A 25,678-nucleotide genomic window follows, 5' to 3' on the forward strand; every position below is an offset into this window, starting at 1 on the left:
GAGTCTCTTAAAAGACCCTATCGTATCCGCCTCCACCAACATCACCTGCAGCCCATTCCACGCACTCACCACTCTCTGCATAAAAAACTTACCCTGACCTCTCCTCTGTACCTACTTCCCAGCACCTTAAAACTGTGCCCTCTCGTGCTAGTCATTTCAGCCCTGGGAAAAAGCCTCTGACTATCCACACGATCAATGCCTCTCATCATCTTATACACTTTTATCAGGTCACCTCTCATCCTCTGCCACTCCAAGGGGAAAATACAAGGTTCACTCAACCTATTCTCATAAGAGATGCTCCCCAATCTAGGCAACATCATTCTAAATCTCTTCTGCACCCTTTCTATGGTTTCCACATCCTTCCTGTAGTGAGGTGACCAGAACTGAGCACAGTATTCCAAGTGGGGTCTGACCAGGGTCCTATATAGCTGCAACATTACCTCTTGGCTCTTAAGCTTAATCCCACGGTTGATGAAGACCAATGCATCATATGCCTTCTTAATCAGAGTCAACCTGCGCAGCAGCTTTGAATGCCCTATGGACTCAGACCCCAAGATCCCTCTGATCCTCCACACTGCCAAGAGTCTTACCATTAATACTATATTCTGCCATCATATTTGACCTACCAAAATGAACCACCTCACACTTATCTCCAGCTGCCACTTCTCAGCCCAGTTTTGCATCCTATCGATGTTCTGCTGTAACCTCTTACAGCCCTCCACACTGTGCACAACACGCCCAACCTTTGTCATCAGCAAATTTACTAACTCATCCCTCCACTTCCTCAACAGGTCATTTATAAAAACCACAAAGATAAGGGGTCCCAGAACAGATCCCTGAGGCACACTACTGGTCAGAGACCTCCATGCAGAATATGACCTATCTACAACCACTCTTTGCCTTCTGTGGGCAAGCCAGTTCTGGATCCACAAAGCAAGGTCTCTTGGATCCCATGCCTCCTTACTTTCTCAATAAGCCTTGCATGGGGTACCTTATCAAATGCCTTGCTGAAATCCATATACACTACTTCACCTTCATCAATTTGTTTAGTCTCATGACCTTGTTACCCATGAGATGCGTCCCAGTACAGAGATATGAAATAGAGACAAGATACTTCATAAGAAGAATAGTAACTTAAGTCTTTCAATTCTAACATTTTTTGGAAGCCAACAAGACCTTGTATTTATGTTACCTTTAATATGAATCACAATTCAAGTTTACTTATGTGCACATCAAAACAGAGTGAAATGCATCAAAACACTCAATCCGGTACCAAAATAGCAGACCCACAATTTTGCTTGGCAAGTTGACATATCATCAACATAGAATGCCCCCCATGTGATGGTGAAGTATTTAAAGATGATTTAAGTGTGCATAATCATACAAACTTAAAATAACTCCCAACTAAAGGAGAAGGCACTGACTAAGTCTTTGTTAGCTTGCCATGACGTTGGATATTGAGGATATTTAAGAAACAGAAGTGAGAAAATTGAGGGAATCTGAAGGTTCTGGGCTGGAAAGCTGAGGGCCCATTTTCCCTTGTATTGTTTAGCCCTAGTTTCTTTGTTACTGAACAACCAGACATGGACCTCAGTAAAAATCTTCTGCAACTCTTGTTAGGGAATGTCCCAATGACACTGAAAGTGCCAGATCCTCAAAAACATAGTAAGAAATGACATTGTTGGATTGTTGGGAAGTTTTATTACATTAAATACAGACGTGCATGAAACAAAGGACAAAAGGACCATCTTTTCCAGCTTTTCAGCATTCACAATGTCAATGATTTTAAAGTTGGTCTCCATCAAGCTCCAAGTATGCTCAGTGCAGCAGCTGCTAATTCTGCTCCAGGAACAAAGCCACCAATTGCAGATTTTGGCATAAGTGTCACAGATGTTCAAACCTTCAGGTTTGTTCGATCATGGTACATCTGGTATGGATCATTCACATACCAGTTCCGCCTTTTCCAGAAATCAGTGGTCATTTTGTCCAGCATCTTGCTTTGGGTTTTGTTGCAGAAGACATGTTGTCTAAGTCGCCTTTTTCTAGCAGGTCTCTTTTTCCAAAGTTTTTTCTTATAACCTGCCTGAAATAAAAGAGCATTGTTGAGGATCTGATTAGCAGAACTCACGTGCATTCTCGGTTCAAACCCTGAGGACACTGCCTGTTCATTCTCAAAAAAGAAAAAGCAGGTTTGAGTGAAAAATTCATGCTTTTTGACATTTGCTGGACAATCCAAAGAAACATGGGCGCCACAGTAGTGTAGCAGGCAGCACGGGATGTTCCAGAATTCGGAGTTCAATTCTGGCACCATTCTGTAAGGAGTCTGCACGTCCTCTCTGAGGAATATGTGGGTTTTCCCCATGTATTCCAGTTTTCTCCCACAGTCCAAGAAGTACCGAGTAGGTTAATTGATCATTGTAATTTGTACCAATACTAGGTTAGGGTTAATTCAGTTTGACAGGGGTTGCTGGGGGACAAGGGTTGAAGGGCCAGAGGAGCCCACTCGGCACTGGATCGTTAAACAAAAATAAACAAACAAATACACACAAGAAAAATAGGTTTAGCAAACAATTACTGATTTTTTTTTTAAACTTGGTCTCACATGTATTTCATAGGTTCACTTATAAGATTATAAATAGTAAGAACAGGTGTGGTAGGCAGCTCCAGCATTCAGTAGGATCATGTTGATCCGGCATTGCTGCCCTTTCTCCATAATCCCCTATTATGTTACTAACTGTCTATCTTAGTCTTAAATAAACAAGGGCTCAGACTCCACAGCACTTTATAGAAATTTACAAAAACTCTCAACTCTCAGAAGGAATTTTCCCCTCAAATGGGAATTCTCTAATTCTGAGACCATACCTTTTGGTTTTGGCCTCTTCTATGCGAGGTAATATTCTCTCAGTATTTACCCTGTCCAGCACTCCAAAAATGTTATGTTTCAAGATCACCTTTTATTTATTTAAACTAAAATGAACAGAATTCAAATCTGTTTAACATTTTCTCATACCACAATCCCCTCAAATCTAGGATTATCTTAGTGAATTTTCTCTGAACTGACTTCAATAATATCTTTCCTTAAATAGGGGGACTTAAAACTTTCTAGATGAGGTGTGAATAATATTTTGTGCAATTGCTGTTAAGATTTCCCAACTTTTATAATTCTACCCTTTTTAGATTATAATGCCAGATCACCCAATATCCAATTGAGTGGTGGAGCAGACTACCACAACTGGTCTTACAACAATGGTCATAATTAAAGCTATGAAAAACTGTACATTTACAAGGCACCAAAGTCTTCCCTATTACCTGCTGCATACGTATGTTAGTTTTCTGTGAACAAGGTACTCCCAAAATTCCTTTGTTTAATTCATGTATTTTTAAGAGTTATACAGCACAGAAAAAGGCCCTTTGGCCCAATTTATCCATGCTGCAGTTTTCATCTTTTCTCCATTTCGATAAAGCTTGATTCTTTAGGTTTTTTAAAATTATTCAGATACAGTGTGGAATAGGCCATTCAATCTGCACTGACCAGCAATCCCCCAATTTAACCCCAGTCTAATCACGAAACAATTTTAAATGACCAATTAACATACCAACTGATTGGACTGTGGAAGAAAACCACAGCACCCGGAGGGAACCCATGCAGACACAGGGAGAACATAGAAACTTCTTACAGTTAGCAGCGGGAAATGAACCCATGTTGCTGGTACCGTAAAGTGTTGTGCTAACCACTCCCTACCATGCCACAAACACTCTTACTTCCAAAATGAATTTCACATTTCCCCACGTGCCTTCCCAACTACTTTTGTATTTTCTGTGTATTTGTCAGTAGTATATTTGTTCTCTTGTTCCACCTCCAAGAGGACCATAACCCTGTTTGGAGGCTTGCGTGCCTCAATGACCCGGAGAGCTATGCTGGCTGGAGTCAGGGCTTTATGCTTGGTAGGGTCGCCCATGTCAAACGGGTCAAAGGGTTGAGGCCAGACTAAGAGTGGTCCACCGGTCTTCCAGGTTTGGGGGTTCAGCTCAGGAAAACCCTGAATGGCCAAAAATAAATTGTTATGGAAACAGCAATGAGGATTCCTTCTATATGGAGGACCTTCATTGCTGCTCTAAACACCAGTGGCGTAAGGGGCAGTAAGTTTCTTGTTCCAAGTTGTTAATATTGTAACCTGTAGCTGTCCCACACTGAGCCCTGCCGCTCTCGACTGTAATCTTGCCAGTGTGGAAGTGAACCCCACTTCCCTCCTTACTGCTTCCCACCTATTCACTGACTCTCCATCAATGCCAGTTTATTATCTCGAACACCATGGGATCTTGTTACTGAACGTGTCATGAGACATTTTGTTGAATGTCTTCCCCTCTCTCTATTGCCTCCCCTCTCTCTATTCTGGCTGTCATTTCAAAGAATTCTAATAAACTTATCAGACATTCCTTCTTCATGAATATGCTATTATCTCTTCAACTGTTTCCAGCATTTTTTCAACAAAATATACTAGGCTAATTTGCATATAGCTCCCCACTTTTTACTGTGTTGCCCTTTATGAATTGGTTGTTTTCAATTCCTCACAGCACTTTTCCAGATTCTAAGGAATTTTGGAAGATTACAACCAATCCATTTACTTCGGATCTGAGAAAGCAAGCCATCAAGATAATGGGACATCAGTTTTTATCCTCAGTATTAGTTTGCCTAATACTAGTGATGATGATGGAATTTAATTCCTCACTGACCTTAGTCATAATGTAGTCACGCAGCATGGAAACAGGCTATTCAGGCCACCACATCCACACCCACCAGTGAGCACCCATCTGTATTAACCCCATCTTCCAGAATTTGGCACATAATCTTCAATGCTTAGGCACTTCTTCCATCTTAGTGACTCTGCTTCCACCATTCTCTCTGGTAGTGATAAAGATCCTGTCAAATCTCCTCTAAATCTCTTACTTCTTACCCAAAGTCTATGTCTTTTATTTTTATCCAACTGTCCTTGGGGATAAAGTTTCCTGCAGAATACCTATCTAGACTCATGATAGCATTATATACCGCAGTCATGTCCCCTCTGAACTTCCGCCATTCCAGGAAAAGCAGAAATATACTCTCCAGACTTTCATCATAATTGAAATGCTCCATCCCAGGTGACATCTTGGGGAATCTCCTCTGCATCCTCTCTAGCCCTATCACATGCTTCCTATAGTGTGTTTACCAGAAATGCATGTACTACTCTAGCTGATGCTTGACCAATATTTTATAAAGTGGAAGCATAACCCCTCTGCTCTTGTATTCAATGGCCTGATTAACGAAGGCTAGTATGCCTGCTAAACTGTTATCCAACTGTGCTGCCACCTTCAATGATCTTTAGACTTGCATACTAAAGTCCCTCATGTGTTTATCCTAGACTCACTGAACTCCAAAATACATCACTTCATACTTATCAAGAGTAAAGTTCGTTCTGCCATTTTTCAGTCCAATTCACCAACACATCAATATCACACTGTAACACAAGTCTACTATCTATATTATTAACAACTCCAGGGACCTTTATCTCATCTGCAAATTTACTGACCACGCCTCCTACATCTCCATCCTAATCATTCACTTATTTAAGAAACAAGGGACCCAGACCCAGCACTGATCTCTGTGGAACACCTCTAGTCACAGGTATCCAATCAAAATAAACAACTCTTTACCATCACCCTCTGTCTTCTATTGCCAAGCAACTTTGAATCCAATTTTCCCTGGATCACACGGGTCAAAGCCTTTTGGACCAATTCTAATCGGTTCCTGCCTTTCTAAGTGCTCATTAATTCTATCTTTCAGGAATAACTTCCTTACTACAGATGTGAGGATCACGGGTCTGTAATTTTTAGGCTTTTCCCACAGGCCTTATTTAATAGTATTCAGTACTCATGGGTTGCTTGTAGTATCTTTGACCATAAAGATCGAAGCAAAGTAAGTTAACTCTTATAGCATTTTCTTGTTCGTCGTAAATATTTCTCCAACCTCATTTGCTAAAGCACCAATGTTCATTTGGAACTCTCTCCTCTGCGCTATATACTTAAAGATTAACTCTTATTGGCTGTTTTTATATTAATTGCCCGTTTTCCCCGATTGCTTATTTTCCAGTTATTTTTTGTCCATTTTTGATGGACTCTGAATTTGTGTCAGTCTTCCAGTCTGCTGTTAATTTTATCGTTTTTGCATGTTTCCTCTTATAAAATGATAAATTATTTGGTCAGTTGTAGTTGGTTTATTCCTCTTTAAAATCTTTCCTCACAGTAGGATTAATTTTTGTTGAGTGTAATGAAGTACCTCCTGGAAATATCTTTCTAACCTTTTTTAATGCCATGGATTGATACCATTAACTGAGGAGTTCTTGGAACACAGGTTGGGAACCCCTGTCCTAAGGGAACATTTATACTGAGAACATGCCTCATTATCCATGACCAGATTTAAGAAAGCCTGATTCTTTGTTTGCATTACTCTAGGAATACCCTCCATGATTTCTTTCTCATTTTGGAAAATGTAGCTACTTGAAGAATACAATCCATCTTATTACAAGTACTTCTTGCATTAAGGCTTGCCTTTGTCTCATCCCAGGAATCAGCAAGGCAAATCTCCTCTTAGAGACTGTCTCTAATGCTAGAATATACTTCCTTAGACAAGGATTCCAAAACTTTGCACAGTTCTCCACGTGTGGACGCAAAAACACCCTTTACAATTGCAACAAACTTTGTTATTTCTAAATGCCAACTTTATTGCAATCATTATTGCAATGGCCAAGATGCCAGTTAATTCTTAACTACATGCTGCAATGACCTTGCACTAGTTGCTCCACTAAATGTGAAGTGAAATTTCTTTGGAATTCTGCTCCATAACTATCCTACACCTATTCGTCAACAAAAACTCCAGCTGTATAATTTCTTCATTTAGTTCATAATTCATTTTGTGATAGTTCCTTTAGAATGTACAGAATGCTGGAAGTACCTACCTTCCTTCGCACCCAGAGTCCACAATGTAGCCGAAGGAATCTCTTGACAACAGATTTCACTGTTTTACGCTTTCCTTTGCGGATGCTACAATAGGTAAGGGTTCTTACAGGCTGTTGAAAACTGGGAAACTGAGGAGTCACACTATGCACAAGAAGAAATATTTTGGAGATTAATTTAACAAATAAAATTGTTCTCTGTATACTTCAAGTTTCTCAGGGTAGGTGCCCCTGATTACTTTCACCCTTTGATTAACAGTTTCAGGAAACCTTTTTTGTTTTCTTATCAATGACACCGGAATGCAAAAAAAAATTTACAGTGGAACTTGACATTGCTGGATCATTTACAGTGAGGTGTATAAGTCAACCTGAGAAATCAACAGACCAGCTTGACAGGGGGCATCAATTAAAAACCTTGGCAGTTAAACTACTACTTATTTCCTCTTTTGGATATCAACATAGACCATAAAACATAGGAGCAGAATCAGGCCATTCAGCCCATCGAGTCTGCTCTGCTATTTCATCATGGCTGATCCATTTCCTTCTCAACCCCATTCTCCTGCCTTCTCCCCAAAACCTTTCACATCCTGATTAATGAAGAACCTGCCAACCTCCGCCTTAAATACACCCAGCCACTGTCCTCCACAGCTGCCTGTGGCAACTAATTCCATAGATTCACCAGTCTCTGGCTAAAGAAATTTCTTCCCATCTCAGTTCTAAATGGATGTCCCTCTTATCTAAAGCAATGCTCACTGGTCCTGGACTCCCCCACCATACATCTTCTCCACTTTCACTCTCTCAAGGCCTTTCAATATCTCAATCCATTATTCTATTAAATTCCAGCAAGTGTAGGCCCAGAGCCATCAATTGTTCCACACATGGAATCATTCTCCTGAACCTCCTCTGAACCCTAATGTCAGCACATCCTTTCTGAAATAAGAGGCCCAAAACTGTTCACAATACTCCAAGTGAGGCCTCACCAGTGCTTTATAAAGTCTCAGCATTACATCCTTGCTATCATATTCTAGTCCTCTCGAATTGAATGCTAAGATTGCATTTGCCTTCCTCACCACAGACTCAACCTGGTCTCTGGTCTTAGACTCTCCCACCAGTGGAAGCATCCTCTCCACATCCACTCTATCAAGGCCTTTCACCATTCAATAGGATTCAGTGAGGTCACCCCTCATCCTTCTGAATTCAAATGAATACAGGCACAGAGCTATCAAATGCTCTTCATATGACAAGCCATTCAATCCTATAATAATTTTTGCGAACCTCCTTTGAACCCTCTCCAGTTTCAGCACATCCTTTCTAAGATAAGAGGCCCAAACTGCTCACAATACTCCAAGTGAGGCCTCAACGGTGCTTTATAAAGTCTCAACATAACATCCTTGCTCTTATATTCTAGTCCTCTTGAAATGAATGCTAACATCGCATTTGCCTTCCTCATCAAACTCAACCTGCAAATTAATCTTGAGTGAATTCTGCACAAGGACTCCCAGGTCCATTTGCATCTTGGACTTTTGAATTGTCTCTCTAGTTAGAAAACAGCCTACACATCTATTCCTTCTACCATAGTGCATGACCATACACTTGCCAATACTGTATTCAATTTGACACCTCTTTGTGCATTCTCCTAATCTGTCCAAGTTCTACGTGCCTCTCCACCTATCTTTGTATCATTTGCAAACTTGGCTGCAAAGCCATGAATTCCGTCATCCGTCACTAACATACAATGTGAAAAGAAACAGTCGCACCATCTGTGGAACACCAATAACCACCTGCAGCCAATCAGAAAAGGCTCTCTTTATTCCCATTCTTTACCTCCTGCCCATCAGCCAATGCTCTATCCATGCTAGTATCTCTCCAGCAACACCGTGGGCTCATCTTGTTAAGCAGCCTCATGTCCCTTGTCAAAGGCCTTCTGAAAATCCAAGTACACAACATCCACTGTTTCTCCTCTGTCTATCCTGCTTGTTATTTCATCTAAGAATTCCAACAGATATTGTCAAGCAAGATTTCCCCTGAAAGAAACCATGCTGATTTTGGCTTATTTTATCATGTGCCTCCAAGTACCTCAAAAGCACATTCTTAATAATGGACTCTAACATCTTCTTAAACACTGAGGTCAAGCTACCGGCCTATAATTTCCTTTCTTCTGCCTCTTTACCTTCTTGAAGAGTGAAGTGACTTTGTAATTTTCCAGTCCTCTAGAACCTTGCCAGAATCTATTTATTCTTGAAAGTTCATTACTAATGCCTTCACAATCTCTTCAGCTACCTCTTTCAGAATCCTGGGGTGTAGTCCGTCTGGTCCAGGTGACTTACCTACCTTCAGACCTTTCAGTTTCCCAAGCACCTTCTCCATAGTAGTAGTAACAGCACTTAGTTCTGCCCCTTGGCGCATTTGAATCTTCAACATACTACCAGTTACTACCATACTACCAATCCATGGTGGACTAATGCAAAATAATTATTTAGTTTGTCTGCCATTTACTTGTCCTCCATTACTACCTCTCCAGCGTCATTTCCAGCAGTCCATATTTATTCTTGCCTCTCTTTCATTCTTTATATATCTGAAAAAAACATTTGGTCTCTTCTTTGATATTGTTGGCTAGCTTACCTCCATATTTCATCTTTTCCCACCTCTGGCTTTTTTGGTGGCTTCTGTCGGCATTTTTAAAGTTTCCCAATCTTCTAAATTACCATTGATTTTTGCTCAATTACATGTCCTCTCTTTTGCTTTGATGTTGTCTTTGACTTGTCAGCCACGGTTGTGTCATCCTGCCTTTAGATTACTTCTTTGGGATGTATCTATCCTGCACTTTCCGAGTTGCTCCCACAGACTCCAGCCATTGCTGCTCTGCCATCATCTTTCCAATCAACTTTTGCCAGCTCCTCTCTCATGCCTCTGTAATTCCATTTACTGCACTGTAATAATGATAAGTCTGACTTCTGCATCTCCCTCACAAACTGCAGGGTGAATTCTATCATATTATGATCACTGTCTCCGAAGGGTTCCTTTATCTTAAACTCCCTAATCAAATTCAGTTTATTACACAACACCCAATCCATAACAACTGATCCACTAGTGGGCTCAACCACAAGCTGCTCTCAAAAGCCATCTCGTAGGCATTCTAGAAATTACCCCTCTTGAAATCCTGCACCAACCTGATTCTCCCAATCTACAGAGGCATGAGAAATCCCCATAACATTGCCCTTTTGACATGCCTTTTCTATCTCCCGTTGTAATTGTAGCCCACATCTTGGCTACTGTTCGGAGGCCTGTATACAACTACCATCAGGGTTGTTTTACCCCTGCAGTTTCTTAACTCTACCCACAACGATTCTACATCTTCTTCTATATGTCACTTCTTTTGTAGGATTTGATTTTTTTTTAAACCAATAAAGCCACCCCACCTCTCTGCCTACCTTCCTTTACTTTTGATACAAAGTGTATCCTTGGATGTTAAGCTCCCAACTGTATTCTTTTATCAGCCACGACTCAGTGGTACCCACAATATCATACTTCCCAATTTCTAACTGCACTACAAGATCATCTGCCTTATTCTGTATGCTGCATGGTTTCTAATACAAAATCTTCAACTTTGTCTCTCACTCTTTTTGATTAACATTGCAATTCATCCCACTGACAGCAATTTGCCCTATCATCTGCCTCTCACTACACTCTTCCTCTGCTTGTAAACTGACACCCCTTCCTCAGCCCTATCACCCTGGATCCGCATCTCCCTGCCAAATTAGTTTAAACATTCCTGAAAGGATCTTGGTCTCCCTTGGGTTCAAGTGTCATCTGTCCTTTTTGTACAGGTCATATCTTCCCCAGAAGAGATCATAATGATCTGAAACCCTGTCACCTGTACAAGTTTCTCAGTCACACATTCATCTGCCAAATCATCCTATTGTTATCCTCACTGGCGCTTGGCACAGTCAACAATCCAGAGATTTGCTACCCTGGAAGTCCTGCTTCTCAACTTTCTACCTAGCGCCCTTAGTTATCCTTTCAGGACCTCCTCACTTTTTCTATTTCCAAAAGGACCGATATCCTGTTGGAAACAGAAATGTGAAAATTCTGACAATAATTACTGTAATGCATGTTTAGTACAAAGACAGAGGGTGAATTCCTACCCTCTAAAGTATAAACAATACCAAGCTAAATTAAGAAGAACAGGCTCATTGCTCTGTTACTAATGGTATAATAATACAACCAAATAGACACAGTAATGATCAGAAAATTGGCATTTCAACTGTTAAACTGCATCAAAATTCACTTTCCTCCCTGAATATGAAAAGAGATTTAACACTTACCTTTCGAAAACAGCAAGTTTGTGTGCACAAATAAATTTATGCTCCATAGTTGATCTCAATTTGGTTACTGAAGAAATGGTCGGAGATGAATCATGGCGAAGGCTGAAGGTGGAAAACTTGGAGACCAGCTGCTGCATGGAGGCGTTTCTTGAAGCATTATTTTGGGCTAGAGGAAGGAGCAGCCTCAATGCTCCTTTAAATGCAATAAAACAGTTTGAAAACCGTGCTCATTTACTTAGCTTTCACTCATAAAACAAAGACTTTTACCTACAAGTACGTGTCATTTAGAATGGCTAAGCAACACAGCAAACCTGCCTAAATATTTGAATGTTACTTGTGACACTGAAATACTTATGCTAAACGTCTATTTAACGTGTCTGAAAATACACAGAAAATGTGAGGTACACTGAACATTTCAAGAATATGGTTCGGGTGGGGTAAAGCTCCAGGGGCAGCCGGGCTCAGAGGGAGTGAATCGGGCCCTGGGGTAGCAGTGAGGGTCGAGGCTCGGGGACATCGTGCCTTCGGTAGAGTGCATGGGGGTGGGGGGGGTCTGAATCTACCCGTCGCACCCTTGTCCTCCCCTCTGAGACTGTCTCTTCCGCCCACTCCTACCCACAATCACCAGCCACCGTTCTGCACAACCCACCGATTCCACTCTTCAGTAGCGCCATCTTCACCCGGGACTCGCACCTACGGTGGTTCCACGGAGTCAAACTTCCCGACTCGCGCAACCCAAAATCTAACACCAATTCTCTGAACAGGGTGTATTTATCGTTTGTTCTATTAATCGATTTCAAAGCAAATATATGAATAATCGGAAGACATAATATTCAGTTTGCTTGTAATAATTTATTTGGGAGAACAGAATACAACTGAATTTCAACCTCATCTATAAAATTAAATATATTTTTAAAGGTCGCAAGGGCATGGGAAGAGATTCATAAAGCCCATTTCTGTGCTGTTTATGAGTTTTCTCTGGATTGTAAACAGACGAATTGACTCAAGTATATTCATGAGTTTTAACATCTATTATCATTTAATTTTATCTAATTAATTTATTCTGAATCCATGTGATTATATTATCAGATAGAGCTTAATCTTGCTGGCTCTGGCTGACAGTTCCATAGGCAGCAACTTGTATTCAGCCAGAATCAGGTTTACTCTCACCTAGAGGGGGTCAGTTGTGCTGTGAGGATTACATTCCTTGACTTCTCTAGTGCCTTTAACACCATCCAGCCCAAGATCTTAAGGCACAAACTAACGGAGATGGGAGTAGACTCTCACATGGTGGATTGGATAGTGGACTACTTGACAGATAGACCTCAGTATGTGCGGTTGGGAGACTGTAGGTCTGACACGGTGGTCAGCAGCACAGGGGCGCGGCAGGGAACCGTACTCTCTCCGGTCCTGTTCACCCTGTACACATCAGACTTCCAATATAACTCGGAGTCCTGCCATGTGCAGAAGTTCGCTGATGACACGGCCATAGTGGGATGTGTCAGGAATGGACAGGAGGAGGAGTATAGGAAACTGATACAGGACTTTGTGATATGGTGCAACTCAAACTACCTGCGTCTCAATATCACCAAGACCAAGGAGATGGTGGTGGACTTTAGGAGATCTAGGCCTCATATGGAGCCAGTGATCATTAATGGAGAATGTGTGGAGCAGGTTAAGACCTACAAGTATCTGGGAGTACAGTTAGACGAGAAGCTAGACTGGACTGCCAACACAGATGCCTTGTGCAGGAAGGCACAGAGTCGACTGTACTTCCTAAGAAGGTTGGCGTCATTCAATGTCTGTAGTGAGATGCTGAAGATGTTCTATAGGTCAGTTGTGGAGAGCGCCCTCTTCTTTGTGGTGGCGTGTTGGGGAGGAAGCATTAAGAAGAGGGACGCCTCACGTCTTAATAAGCTGGTAAGGAAGGCGGGCTCTGTCGTGGGCAAAGTACTCGAGAGTTTAACATCGGTAGCTGAGCGAAGGGCGCTGAGTAGGCTACGGTCAATTATGGATAACTCTGAACATCCTCTACATAGCACCATCCAGAGACAGAGAAGCAGTTTCAGCGACAGGTTACTATCGATGCAATGCTCCTCAGACAGGATGAAGAGGTCAATACTCCCCAATGCCATTAGGCTTTACAATTCTACCGCCAGGACTTAAGAACTTTTTAAAAGCTATTATTAATGCTTTTTGAGATAGTGATTTAGATGCATATCATATTTTTTACTGAGTTAAGTATTGTATGTAATTAGTTTTGCTACAACAAGTGTATGGGACATTGGAAAAAAAAGTTGAATTTCCCCATGGGGATGAATAAAGTATCTATCTATCTATCTATCTATCTGACATACACTCAGTGGGCACTTTACTTCATATCCCCTGTACCTATTAAATGGCCACTGAGTGCATGCTCATGGTCTTATGCTGCTGTTGCTCATCCAATTCAAGGTCTAACCCAGGGGTGGGCAAACTTTTTGACTTGTGGGCCACAAAGGGTTCTAAAATTTGACAGGGGGGCCGGACCAGGAGCAGATGGACGGAGTGTTTTGGTAATACACCTCATAAGAGAAAATAAAATATCATGGGATATGTAGAAAACATGTGCTTTAATTTCAATTGAAAATGAACAAATGCATTACAACAAAATATCTGTCTTTGAAGTCCCATGGTATTTAGCTATTTATTGAAATGACTTTTAAAACACTGAAAATTAAATGGATAAAATACAGCTTTTTTAATAGTAACAGTTATTATTTTAAAGCACTGAAAATTCTGTTATCCTTCAAGATATTATCATCATCACTCTCCTCCTGACTGTCTTTATTTCAAAAACGGTAGGAGATGCAGGTCTACTTGTCCTGCTCCTTCTTATTCAATTGTCCCCGTGCCAAAACTCAACAACGACCAGTGTCACTGACAGAACAGTGACAGCGCGCCAGTATGCAGAGCGCGTTATTTGATCTGGAGCGCATTTTTTATTTTGAGAACGTACGTGCACCTGCGCACTACTCATGTCCATCACTTAACAGAAATGACATGTAACATGTAAGGCTTATTGAAAAAAATAACGCCAGAATTGTGGGGAAAAAACGTTAACAAGGTTTATTAATATAATTTCATCAAGTTCTGCGGGCCGGATTAAAAAGCTTAACCCCTGGGCCGTAGTTTGCCCATGCCTGGTCGAACCTGTTGTGCGTTCAGAGATGCTCTTCTACACAACACTGTTGTAACATGTGGTCATTTAAGAGACTGTTGCCTTCCTATCAGCTTGAACAAGTCTGTCCATTCTCCTTTGACTTCTCTCATTTCAAGGTGTTTTAACCCACAGAACTGCCACTCACTGATTTTTGTTGTTGTTGTTGTTTATTACACCATTCGCTGTAAACTCTAGAGACTGCTGTGTGTGAAAACCCCAAGAGATCAACAGTTTCTGAGATACTCAAACCACCCTGTCTGGCATTAAGACAAATAATTAAGATCACATTCTGATGTTTGGTCTGAACAAGAACTGAACCTCTTGACCATGTCCTTCAGGCATTGATTTGCTGCCACATGATTGGCTGATTAATTAATTGCATTAATAAGTAGGTGGACCTAATAAAATAGACACTGAGTGTATGTTGTGAAATGTGTTGTTTTTGTGGCAGCAGAACAGTGCAAGACACAATAAGTGACTAAGTTATAATAAAACATATTATAAATGAATCATGAAAAAGAAGAATAGTGAGATAGTGTTCATGGATCCTTTAGAAATCTGATGGGGGAGGGGGGAAAGCAGTTCCTAAAACGCTGAGTGTAGGTCTTCAAGCTCCTCTCTGATGGTAGTAATGAGAAGGGGGCTTGACCTAGATGGTGAGGGTCCTTAATGATGGATGCTGCCTTCTGGAGGCACCATTATTTGAAGATGTCCTCAATGCTGGGGAGGCTTGTGCTGGTGATGGAGCAGGCTGAGTTTACAACTCTCTGCAGCTTTTTCTTGCTTTCAATCTTAAAACTGTCTTTTATTAATCTGAACCAGTAGCTCTTCCCTTATAAAACATTTTGATTTGAGGTAATATTACAGATTTACAAGACTGTTTACTTTTATTTTATTTATTCATTTTTGTGATAGCTGGCAAAGCTATCCCAAATTTATTGGCCTTCCCTAATTTTATTTATCGAGATACAGTGAGGGATAGGCCCTTCCAGCCACCACACAATCCTCTGATTTAATCCTAGCCTAATCATGGGACAACTTACAATGACCAATTAGCCTACTGACTGGTACGTCTTTGGACTGTTGGAGGAAACCCACCCAGTCACAGGGAGAACATACAGACTCCTCACAGGCAGCTGCCGGAACTGAATCTGGGTCCCCGGTACTGTAAAAAGTTGTACTAGTTATTACCCTACCATACCCTCGTGAAGTTGTTGGTAAGCCATCTTCTTGAATTAACACAGGAAGTACGGGAGAAGTTAGTGCCGTGGTCCTGGTGAGGTTCAGGACTGAGTTCCAGTGGTGATGAAGGAAGGATACCGGTGTATTTCTGTGTCAGGTTAGTGTGTGATTTGGTGGGATGTTTGAGGGTGGTTCTCCCATATACCTGCTGCTTAATGGTTGAAGTCAGGGATTTGTAAGCTGCAACCAGAGTAGCCCACGTGAGTAACTACAGTGCATTTTCAAAAAGCTCAGAGGTAAAGTCTATTATCAGAGCACAAATATGTCACCACATACAACCCTGAGATTCTATTTCCTGTGGGCATACTTAGCAAATCTATAGAACAATAACTGTAACCAGGATCAATGAACAACAAACTGTGCAGACGCAAATATAAATAAATAGCGATAAATAACTGGTATGAAATAATCCAAACTGAAAGAGCATGAAATAACAAGATAAAGAGTCCCTAACGTAAGACCATTAGTTGTGGGACCAGCAGAAATAGAATGAGTGTAGTTACCTCCTTTTGCTCAGGAGCATGATGATTGAGGGGTAGTAACTGGTGTTTCCTGAACCTGGTGGTGCGAGTCCTGAGACACTTGTAACTTCTACCTGATAACAGCAGCGGCAATGGAGCATGGCCTGGGAGCTGAAGATGTTTGATGATGGATGCTGCTTTTCTACAGTGACTTTTCATGTAGATCTGCTCAATGTTCAGGACGGCTTTACCCATGCTGTACTGGGCTGAATCCACTACCTTCTGTAGGATTTTCCGTTCACCCTAGAGAGCTTACAACATTGCAGGCACTGTACACTAATAAATGAAGAAATTAATGTTTTCAATGATTGATGGGGTGAAGGTTTTTATCCAGCCTGCAACTCAGGTCCCTAACACTAGAGGTCACTGCTTTTGTTTGGCTTCTCTGTGCAAACTCAAGCATTTTAACACACAACATGCTGGATGAACTTTGCAAGCCAGACAGCATCTATGGAAAAGAGTACATTTGATGTTTTGGGCCAAGATCCTTTGGCAGGACTGAAGTGGCCTGAAACGTCAACTGTACTCTTTTTCCTAGATGCTGTCTGGCCTGCTGAGTTCCTCCAGCATTTTGTGGCTTGGATTTCCAGCATCTGCAGATTTTCTCTTGCTTGTGTCCAGTATTTTAACATCTCTTGTTTCTTGGCAACACAACTGAACAAAGTCAGTGTGACCAGAGCAAATAACTGGAATATTTTTGGATTTTTTTGTCAGCCTAGTTCTCTTGGATCAAGATCATAGAAATGTACAGAATAAAAATAGGACTTTTGGCTCATTTATGTCCATGCTGTCTCATGCCTATCTATGTGACTTTCATTTATCTGCATTAGGCCTGTATCCCTGTACTCCCTTCCTATGCAAACCTGTGCAAACTCCTTTTAAACGTCGTAATTGATTCTGCCTCCACTAGTTCCAGATATTCAACACTCTATGTGAAAAATGGTCCTAGACTCAGCCAGCTTCATCATGGACGTGACCTTCCCTGTGTTCAAAGGGCATCACTGCCAAGTAGTGTAGTGATCAGAGTGATGCTATTACAGCTCAGAGTTCGGAGTTCAATTCCAACGCCATCTGTAACGTATTTGTATGTTCTCCCTGTGACCACATGGGTTTCCTCTGAATACTTCGGTTTCCTCCTGCAGTCCAAAAACATACCAGTTAATAGGTTAATTGGTCATTGTAAATTGTCCCATGATTAGGCTAGGGTTAAATCGGTCGGTTACTGGGTGGTGCGGTTCAATTGTATGAAGGGCCTGTTCCATGCTGTATCTCTAAGTAAATAAATAAAAATCTTCAAGAAATGATGTGTCAAGAAGGTGGCATTTATCCTTAAAGGACCTCACCATCTGGAACATGCCCTTTTCTCAAAAACACAGTATTCTGCAGATGCTGTAAATCCAGACCTGCTGAGTTCCTCCAGCATTTTGTGTCTGATGTCCATTTCTTGTCACTACCATCAGAGAGGAAGCACAGAAGCTTGAAGACCCATACTCGCTGATTCAGAGTAAAACACACAAAATGCTAGAGGAACTCTGCAGGTCAGACAGCATCTATGGAAATGAATCAGGACCCAATGAAGCGTCTCGACCCGAAACATTGACTGGTTATTCTTTCCATAGATGCTGCTTGACCTGCTGAGTTCCTCCAGCATTTTGTGCGTGTTGCTCTGGATTTTCAACATCTGCAGAATCACACGTGTCAATGATTAAGGAGAGTTTCTTCCATCTGCCATCAGATTTCTGAATGATCTATTAACTCACGAACACTAACTTATTATTCCTTTTTTTGCACAATTTGTTTTTATTAGTTACAAGTTTTTTATGTCTTGCACTGTGCTGCTGCTGCAAAACAAAAAAAATCACATCATATGTCAATGACAATAAATCTGATTCTGATTTCAGATCTCTGTTAATTTTTCCCCTCTCACCTTAAACCTGTGGGCCCAGACTCCTCTGCACTAGGAATAAAATTCTAACAATCAATTCTCTCTGTGCCTCTCATAATTTAAAAAAATTCTTTATAGCCACCTCTCGGCCTCCTAATTCCCATCGTGAATAAACCCAGCTGATCCAATCGCTCCTTATTACTTGTAGTCCTCCATTCCGGGCGACATCCTGCTCAATAGCTACAGTACTCTCTCTGCTGTGGTGACCAGAACTAACTGTACTCAATACTCTTAAGCGTGGTCTAACCAATGTTCTTCTATGGTTTTATGGCAGTTGGCAAACAGCTTTAAGATTGCCACCTTCTGAAAGGGAGAGGAGGTCAGGATCTCCAAATCCTAGATCAAATCATATTTGGATCAAATTCTATAAAACAGCTGTATTCTTAAGAAACTGCATACTATATTTAAAGAAACAATCTTGTGATCTCACCAGTGCATGATCAACGATTGCTTGTTGATTACAATACACACACCTCCTATCATTGTGTTTCTTCATTAAAAACAATGTATTATTTAACCGTGTATGCCCAAACCTCCATCTCGATATTATCACCTCCTTCCTCCTGCTCTTCCCTGCCTTCCTTGACCATCCCACTTCTTTCTGGATATTATAAAGATGTCCTCCTGTTCGCTCTTCATCCCATTGGTTTCCCCACATTTTTTTATTTCACCTGTAATAACGTTTCACATTTCTCCTTTACTGTGATTTATTTGAATATGTATCCACTTCTCATCCTGTTCCCTCCTTTGCTAATTTATTCGCTTGTTCATTCCCTCCAATACCAACATGTGCTGGAATTCACATTAAGCATGTACAGAGTCCCATCATTTGAATTTGAAATAAGGTTTGTATTATCTCATACAGAATGTCTGATCTTGCCTCTGAATGGAAATCTTTTAGACTTCTGATTGTTGTGCTTCAATCAGACAATATTACAACTCTTTCTCCACCCACCGCAAGGCTAATCGTGCAGTTGTCATTTCACCTGTATACACTGAGAAATCATTTATTCCCCAGCTGCTTTTTAATGTTGAAATCAGGCACTACAAATCCTATCCCTAATCTATTATTACCATTTTTGAAGCATCTGTGTATATTTGTAAATATCCACAATAATTATTATTTATATCAGATTAGACTATAACTTGATATAAAATCAGTTATATTTTTCTGTCTCCTTTCACTTAATTTAATATCCATCACTGGTGCTTCACACAACCATGGAGGTACCCCAGGAAAAGGCACTATAGCACTCACCTCAAATAACCATACTCTGGTACTACTTTCCATATTAGGAAATGTATCATTTATCAATACAGCAGATAATAATGGACGAACAATACTTCCCTGATGGGTTCCATTTTCCACAACTTGTTTACTTGGAATAGATTTTCCTACTTGCACCATGATAGATCTACCAATTAAAAAAATCTTTAATCCAATTTAGCATTTGACCTCATATTCTCAATCCACATAATTTCCTTCCACATTATATCATATCCTTTCTCTACATCTAAAAGACTGCTACTACGCTTTCTCTGTTCAATTGAGCCCTCCTCTCATATTCTAGACATGGAACTGGATCCATGTTTCTTCTTCCTCTCCTAAACCCAATCTGATATTTCAAAATACTCCATCTGGTTTCAATGTAATATGTCATTCTCTTAATAAACATTTTTTCCAAGGTTTTACATAAATGTGAGATTAATGCTCTTGGTCTATAATTTGCTGGATTGTTAGCAATTTTGCCTCGTTTATGTATTGGAACTATGATTGCTTCTGTCCATGATTTAGGAAGTTTTCCTCTTTCCCATACATGATTAAATTACTTTAAAATAACTTATTTCCCTTTCTCATTCAAGTTAGACAACACAACTTATCTGATCCTTCTTAGGGGATGTGACATCTCTATGTGTGTTGATTCCTACACTGCAACTGTTTAAAATATATATTATTGATTTGGAGGAACAAAGTAACTGTGTGGTGACCAAATCCGAAATAATACAAAGTTAAATGGCAGGGAAATTACAACAACGAAAGAGACCGTTTACAGAGATAAATCTAGTTGGTTGTAAATCTAGTCAGCTCCATCTTGGGCACTAGCCTACAAAGTACCCAGGACATCTTTAGGGAGAGGTGTCTCAGAAAGGCAACGTCCATTATTAAGGACCTCCAGCACCCAGGGCATGCCCTTTTCTTACTGTTACCATCAGATAGGAAATACAGAAGCCTGAAGGCACACACTCAACAATTCAGGAATAGCTTCTTCCCCTCTGCCATCTGATTCCTAAATGGATTTTGAAGCTTTGGACACTACCTCACTTCTTTTTCTAATATACAGTATTTCTGTTTTTGTACATTAAAAAAAATCTATTCAATATACGTAATTGATTTAGTTGTTTATTTATTATTATTATTTTTTCTTTGCTAGATTATGTACTGCATTGAACTGCTGCTGCTAAGTTAACAAATTTCACATCACATGCTGGTGATAATAAACCTGATTCTGATCCTAAACACCAGAAAGTCTGCAGATGCTGGAAATCCAAAGCAACACTCCCAAAATGCAGGAGGAATTCAGCAGGTCAGGCAGCATCCATGGAAAGGAATAAACAGTCTGCGTTTCAGGCTGAGACCCTTCTTCAGGACTGGAAATGAAGGAGGAAGATGCCAGAATAAAAAGGTGGGGGTAGGGGAAGGAGGCCAGCTGGAAGGTGATAGGTGAAGCCAGGTGGTTAGGAAAGGTAAAGGGCTAGAGAGGAAGAAATTTGGTAGGAGAGGAGAGTGCACTATAGGAAAAAGGGAAGAAGGAGGGGCCTGGGGGAGGCAATAGGGAGGGTCCCAAGAAGAGGTAAGAGGCCAGAATGGGGAACAGGAGGAGGAGGAAGGGGGAAATTTTTTCATAGGAAGGAGAAATTGATAGATAGATAGATACTTTATTCATCCCCATGGGGAAATTCAACATTTTTTCCAATGTCCCATACACTTGTTGTAGCAAAACTAATTACATACAATACTTAACTCAGTAAAAATATGATATGCATCTAAATCACTCTCTCAAAAAGCATTAATAATAGCTTTTAAAAAGTTCTTAAGTAGTTTACTTAAATACATTAAATACAATCAACCCCGGCACTTTAACATATCTTACTCCTGGCGGTTGAATTGTAAAGCCTAATGGCATTGGGGAGTATTGACCTCTTCATCCTGTCTGAGGAACATTGCATCGATAGCAACCTGTCGCTGAAACTGCTTCTCTGTCTCTGGATGGTGCTATGTAGAGGATGTTCAGGGTTTTCCATAATTGACCGTAGCCTACTCAGCACCCTTCGCTCAGCTACCGATGTTATACTCTCCAGTACTTTGCCCACGACAGAGCCCGCCTTCCTTACCAGCTTATTAAGACGTGAGGCGTCCCTCTTCTTGATATTCATACCTTCAGACTGGAGGCTACCCAGATGGAATATAAGGTATTGCTCATTCACCTTGAGGGTGGCCTCATCTTAGCACAAGAGGAACAGGAATGGGAAATAGAATTAAAATATTTGGCCACTGAGAAATTTTGATTTTTGCGGATGGAGCAGAGATGCTTAACGAACCAGTCTCCCAATTTAGGTCGGGTCTTGCTAATGTAGAGAAGGCCACATCGGGAGCACCAGACACAGTGGATAACCTCGGCAGATTCACAGCTGAAGTGTTGTTCACCTGGAAGCAGTGTTTGGGGCCTTGATCAGAGGTGAATGGGCAGGTGTAGCACTTCTTCCGCTTGCAGGGATAAGTTTACAGAATTATATTGATAGGACAAGAGAATGAGCAAAAGTTGTAGACGGAGTATAAGCTGGAAGAATGTGAAATTGTTACTTATGGTCAAAGAACAAAGGAATATAATTTTAATGGGAAAAACCTGCTGAAAGGTGGAGGACAAATTGAACTGGTGGTCCTTGTGCTTGTAACACATTAAACTAGTACACAAGTACAGCAGATAGTAAGGCAAGTTAACAGAATGTTGGCCCTTATTTCAATGAAGAAGAGTCTTACTGTAACTATATAAGACACTAATGAGATTGCATCTAGAGTACAGTAATCATCAGGCCAAAAATGGGCTCACATCGAGTGATATTTGGAAGAAGCACAGAGTAATAATGGAGAATGTGTATATGTTCTCCATTGCTACAAGTAGTTTGGAAGCAGCAACAAACCCACAGGTCCTGAAAATTACAGCTATCAAGCATTATTGGCATACTATATTGGTGCCAGAATGTGTGGTGACACTTGTGTGCTGACCCAGCACATCCCTAGGGACATTGATTGTCAACACAAATGCTCCACTTTAGTGTATGTTTCAATGTACATATGACGAATAAATCTGAATCTGACCATTGTCAGCAGCAGGAAGAGAATTACGAACTTGATCTACTTGTTCCAGCATTGGTCAAAGTAATTATTGTACATTACATGTGGAGTCACAAACACAAGAGATTCTACAGGTGCTGGAAATTTTGAGCAACACACACAAAATGCTGGAAGAACTCAGCAGGTTAGCAGTATCTATGGAGAGGAATAAACGGTCAATGTTTTGGGCCGAAACCCTCGATCAAGACTTCTGCCTCATGTGGCCAACTTGACCTATATCACTTGCCAGCTAGGCCCCACCTTCTTAAACTGTCTTCTGCTCCCTTCCTTTCCAGTCCTGATGAAAGTTCCCACCATGTACATCTGCTGGGATTGCCTTTTCCTGATTCCACTCCTATGAACAGAACAACTCTTGGTGTCAGGTGATGGACAGAACAACACGCTTGGTGTTCAAGAAATGTATTGACGAAACAGAAAGATAAGAACATCACAGTCCTTCTCTGGTCTTTTCTTTATCTGCATATTAAAACTTCTTACCTATTTCCAGGTCCAATTGAAGCTAATTGACGTGAAAACAATATTCAGACACTGTATGACCTGCTGAGTATTTCCAAGAATTTTATTTCAGATTTCCATTATTACCTTTCAGAGACTTGGGTACTAGCATTAAAGTGGCTGACTTATCTAGTGGTTGCATAAGACCATAAGATATAGGAGCAGAAGTAGGCCATTTGAGCCATCGAGTCTGCCCCACCATTCAATCAAGGGCTGATACAATTCTTCCAGTCATCCCCACTCCCCTGCGTTCTCCACATACCCTTTGATGCCCTGGCAGAACCTATTTATTTCTGCCTTAAATGCACCCAATGATTTGGGCTCCACTGCCACTCATGGCAACAAATTTCACAGATCTACCACCATCTGACTAAAGTAATTTCTCTGCATCTCAGTTCTAAAAGGACATCCTTCAATCCTGAAGTCATGCCCTTTTGTCTTAGACTCCCCTACCATGGGAAATAACTGCCATATCTAACCTGTTTAGGCCTTTTAACATTTGGAATGTTTCTATGATATTACCCCCCCCCCCATTCTCCTGAATTCCAGGGAATACAGCCCAAGAGCTGCCAGATGGTCCACATACATTAACCCTTTCATTCCTGGAATCATTCTCATTAACCTTCTCTGAACTCTCTATAATGTCAGTATATACTTTCCAAAATAAGGAGCCCAAATACTCCAAGTGTGGTCTCATGAGTGCCTTATAGAGCCTCAACATCACATCCCTGCTCTTATATTCTAAACCTTGAGAAATGAATGCCATCATTGCATTTGCCTTCTTCATCACCAACTCAACCTGGAGGTTAACCTTTAGGGTATCCTGCACAAGGCCTCCCAAGTCCCTTTGCATCTTTGCATTTTGAATTCTCTCCCCATCTAAATAATAGTCTCCTTTCAACGGATGCTGCCCAACCTGCTGAGTTCATCCAGCTTGTTTGTACGTGTTGATTTGACCACAGCATCTGCAGTGTACTTTGTGTTAAATAATAGTCTGACTGTTTATTTCTTCCACCAAAGTACATGACCATACACTTTCCAACATTGTATTTCATTTGTCACTTCTTTGCCCGTTCACCTAAACCATATATGTCAAACTCAAGGCCCGCGGTGGAATTATCTTTGGCCCGCGAGATAATATCTAATTACTATTAAAGCTGGCCCCAGTAATCGAAGCGCCTATGGCGTATGATATGGCTAATGCTGAGTTTATTCAGGTACCAGGTTTTCAGGGTTTTTAGTGTTTATTCGGCAGTCTTCTTCATAAGAAACGGAATTTGTAAAGTGAAACACTTTGTAGTTATAGCAGAGACTGAGACACATGAGAGCAGGCTGAAAAAACGGAGGCAACGAAAGCTGCGTTCGCACGCGTCCGACTGATCCGGCCCGCATGAAGCTGCATTTTGCTCAATCCGGCCCGTGACCTAAAATGAGTTTGACACCCCTGACCTAAACTATCTAAGTCTCATCGTTTCCTCAACACTACCTGCTCCTCCACCTATCTTTGTATCATCAGCAAATTTAGCCACAAATCCATTAATTCCATCGTCCAAATAATTGACATACATTGTAAAAAGCAACGGTCCCAACACCAACCCCTGTGGAACTCCACCGGTAGCTGGCAGCCAGCCAGAATAGGATCCCTTTATTCTCACTCTCTGTTTTCTGCTGATCAGCTAATGCTCCACCCATGCTAGTAACTTCCCTGTAATTCCATGGGCTCTTATCTTGCAGCCTCACGTGCGGCACCTTGTCAAAGGCCTTCTGAAAACCCAAGTACACCACATCTACTACATCTCATTTGTCTACCCTGCTTGTAATTTTCCCAAACAATTGCAGTAGATTAGTCAGGCAGGATTCTCCTTTCAGGAAACCATGCTGGCTTTGACCTATCTTGTCATGTGCCTCCAGGTACTCCGTAATCTCATCCCTGACAATTGATTCCAACAACTTCCCCAACCACTGATGTCAGGCAAACAGGTCTATAGTTTCCTTTCTGCTGCACCCCACCCTTCTTAAATAGCGGAGTGAGACATTTGCAATTTTCCAGTCATCCGGTACAATGCCAGAATCTATCGGTTGCGCAGAGTTTTCTTTGCTTTGGTAAACCATGCTTACATTTTAGTTTCCTATGTAGATACGGAGCTCCCCACATAGCAAAGCAGTTACGTCGCGTTGCAGTGAAATCAATCCTTCCACGTAAGTTTGGTTGTCAGACAAGTTAGGTTGAGGGTCGGCGGTGTACGCATGCGCATTTGGGCGTCGCAGCTGTGGTCGGTTGAGACGAGCGGACTGTGGAAGCTACAATTAAGGTTGACGCCTCAGCGCAGAGGACGGAGTAAGGCCTGAGGCTTATCTTCCCACATTTTATTTTACGTTCTCTGAAAATGTTTTAATTCGGACGGTGTGATATTTTGCTTCACGAAACAACGTACATTGCTGAGGCTGAAACATGTTGAGGGCTTCCAAGAAGGTGGCTCCGCCGTTGAAGGTAAGTGCCGGTCTGCCGGTGACCAAATGTCTGATTGCATGGAGTCATATTTTT

At 41.2% G+C, this 25,678-nt stretch overlaps 2 protein-coding genes across 5 annotated transcripts in view; one reads left to right on the forward strand and one right to left on the reverse strand.

The window, feature by feature from the left end:
* Nucleotides 1-1,678: 1,678 nt before the first annotated feature.
* On the reverse strand, nt 1,679-25,270 carry mrpl35 (mitochondrial ribosomal protein L35). Of its 2 annotated transcripts, none has more exons than XM_073042215.1 (4): nt 25,252-25,270; nt 11,315-11,507; nt 6,993-7,134; nt 1,679-2,083 (listed from the first exon to the last, which is right to left on the reverse strand). In XM_073042215.1, exons 2-4 carry the CDS (start codon nt 11,449-11,451, stop codon nt 1,895-1,897), a joined length of 468 nt encoding a protein of 155 aa, XP_072898316.1. In that variant the 5' UTR covers nt 11,452-11,507; nt 25,252-25,270; the 3' UTR covers nt 1,679-1,894. The 2 variants fall into 2 exon arrangements, with proteins under 2 accessions (XP_072898316.1, XP_072898315.1); XM_073042214.1 differs by lacking the exon at nt 25,252-25,270 and adding an exon at nt 11,964-12,055.
* A 102-nt stretch (nt 25,271-25,372) lies between these two features.
* Nucleotides 25,373-25,678, forward strand: part of immt (inner membrane protein, mitochondrial (mitofilin)) — a 54,268-nt gene continuing 53,962 nt past the window's right edge. For all 3 annotated transcript variants that reach the window (XM_073042211.1, XM_073042212.1, XM_073042213.1), the window contains exon 1: nt 25,373-25,624. In XM_073042211.1, the coding sequence (XP_072898312.1) occupies nt 25,586-25,624 (39 nt within the window). In that variant the 5' untranslated portion in view covers nt 25,373-25,585. The remainder of the gene's footprint in view (nt 25,625-25,678) is intronic.

The sequence above is a fragment of the Hemitrygon akajei genome, chromosome 4 (genome assembly GCF_048418815.1).
Source record: "Hemitrygon akajei chromosome 4, sHemAka1.3, whole genome shotgun sequence".
NCBI classification, from domain to species: Eukaryota; Metazoa; Chordata; class Chondrichthyes; order Myliobatiformes; family Dasyatidae; genus Hemitrygon; species Hemitrygon akajei.

Coding starts and splice junctions, on each gene's coding strand:
- mrpl35 (XM_073042214.1), bottom strand. CDS start 11,988: ATGGCGCTACTGAAGAGTGGAATCG. Junction 7,135..11,314: donor AAACTTGCTGTTTTCGAAAG/GTAAGTGTTAAA, acceptor TCTTGTGCATAG/TGTGACTCCTCAGTTTCCCA. Junction 2,084..6,992: donor GACTCTGGGTGCGAAGGAAG/GTAGGTACTTCC, acceptor CTTTTATTTCAG/GCAGGTTATAAGAAAAAACT.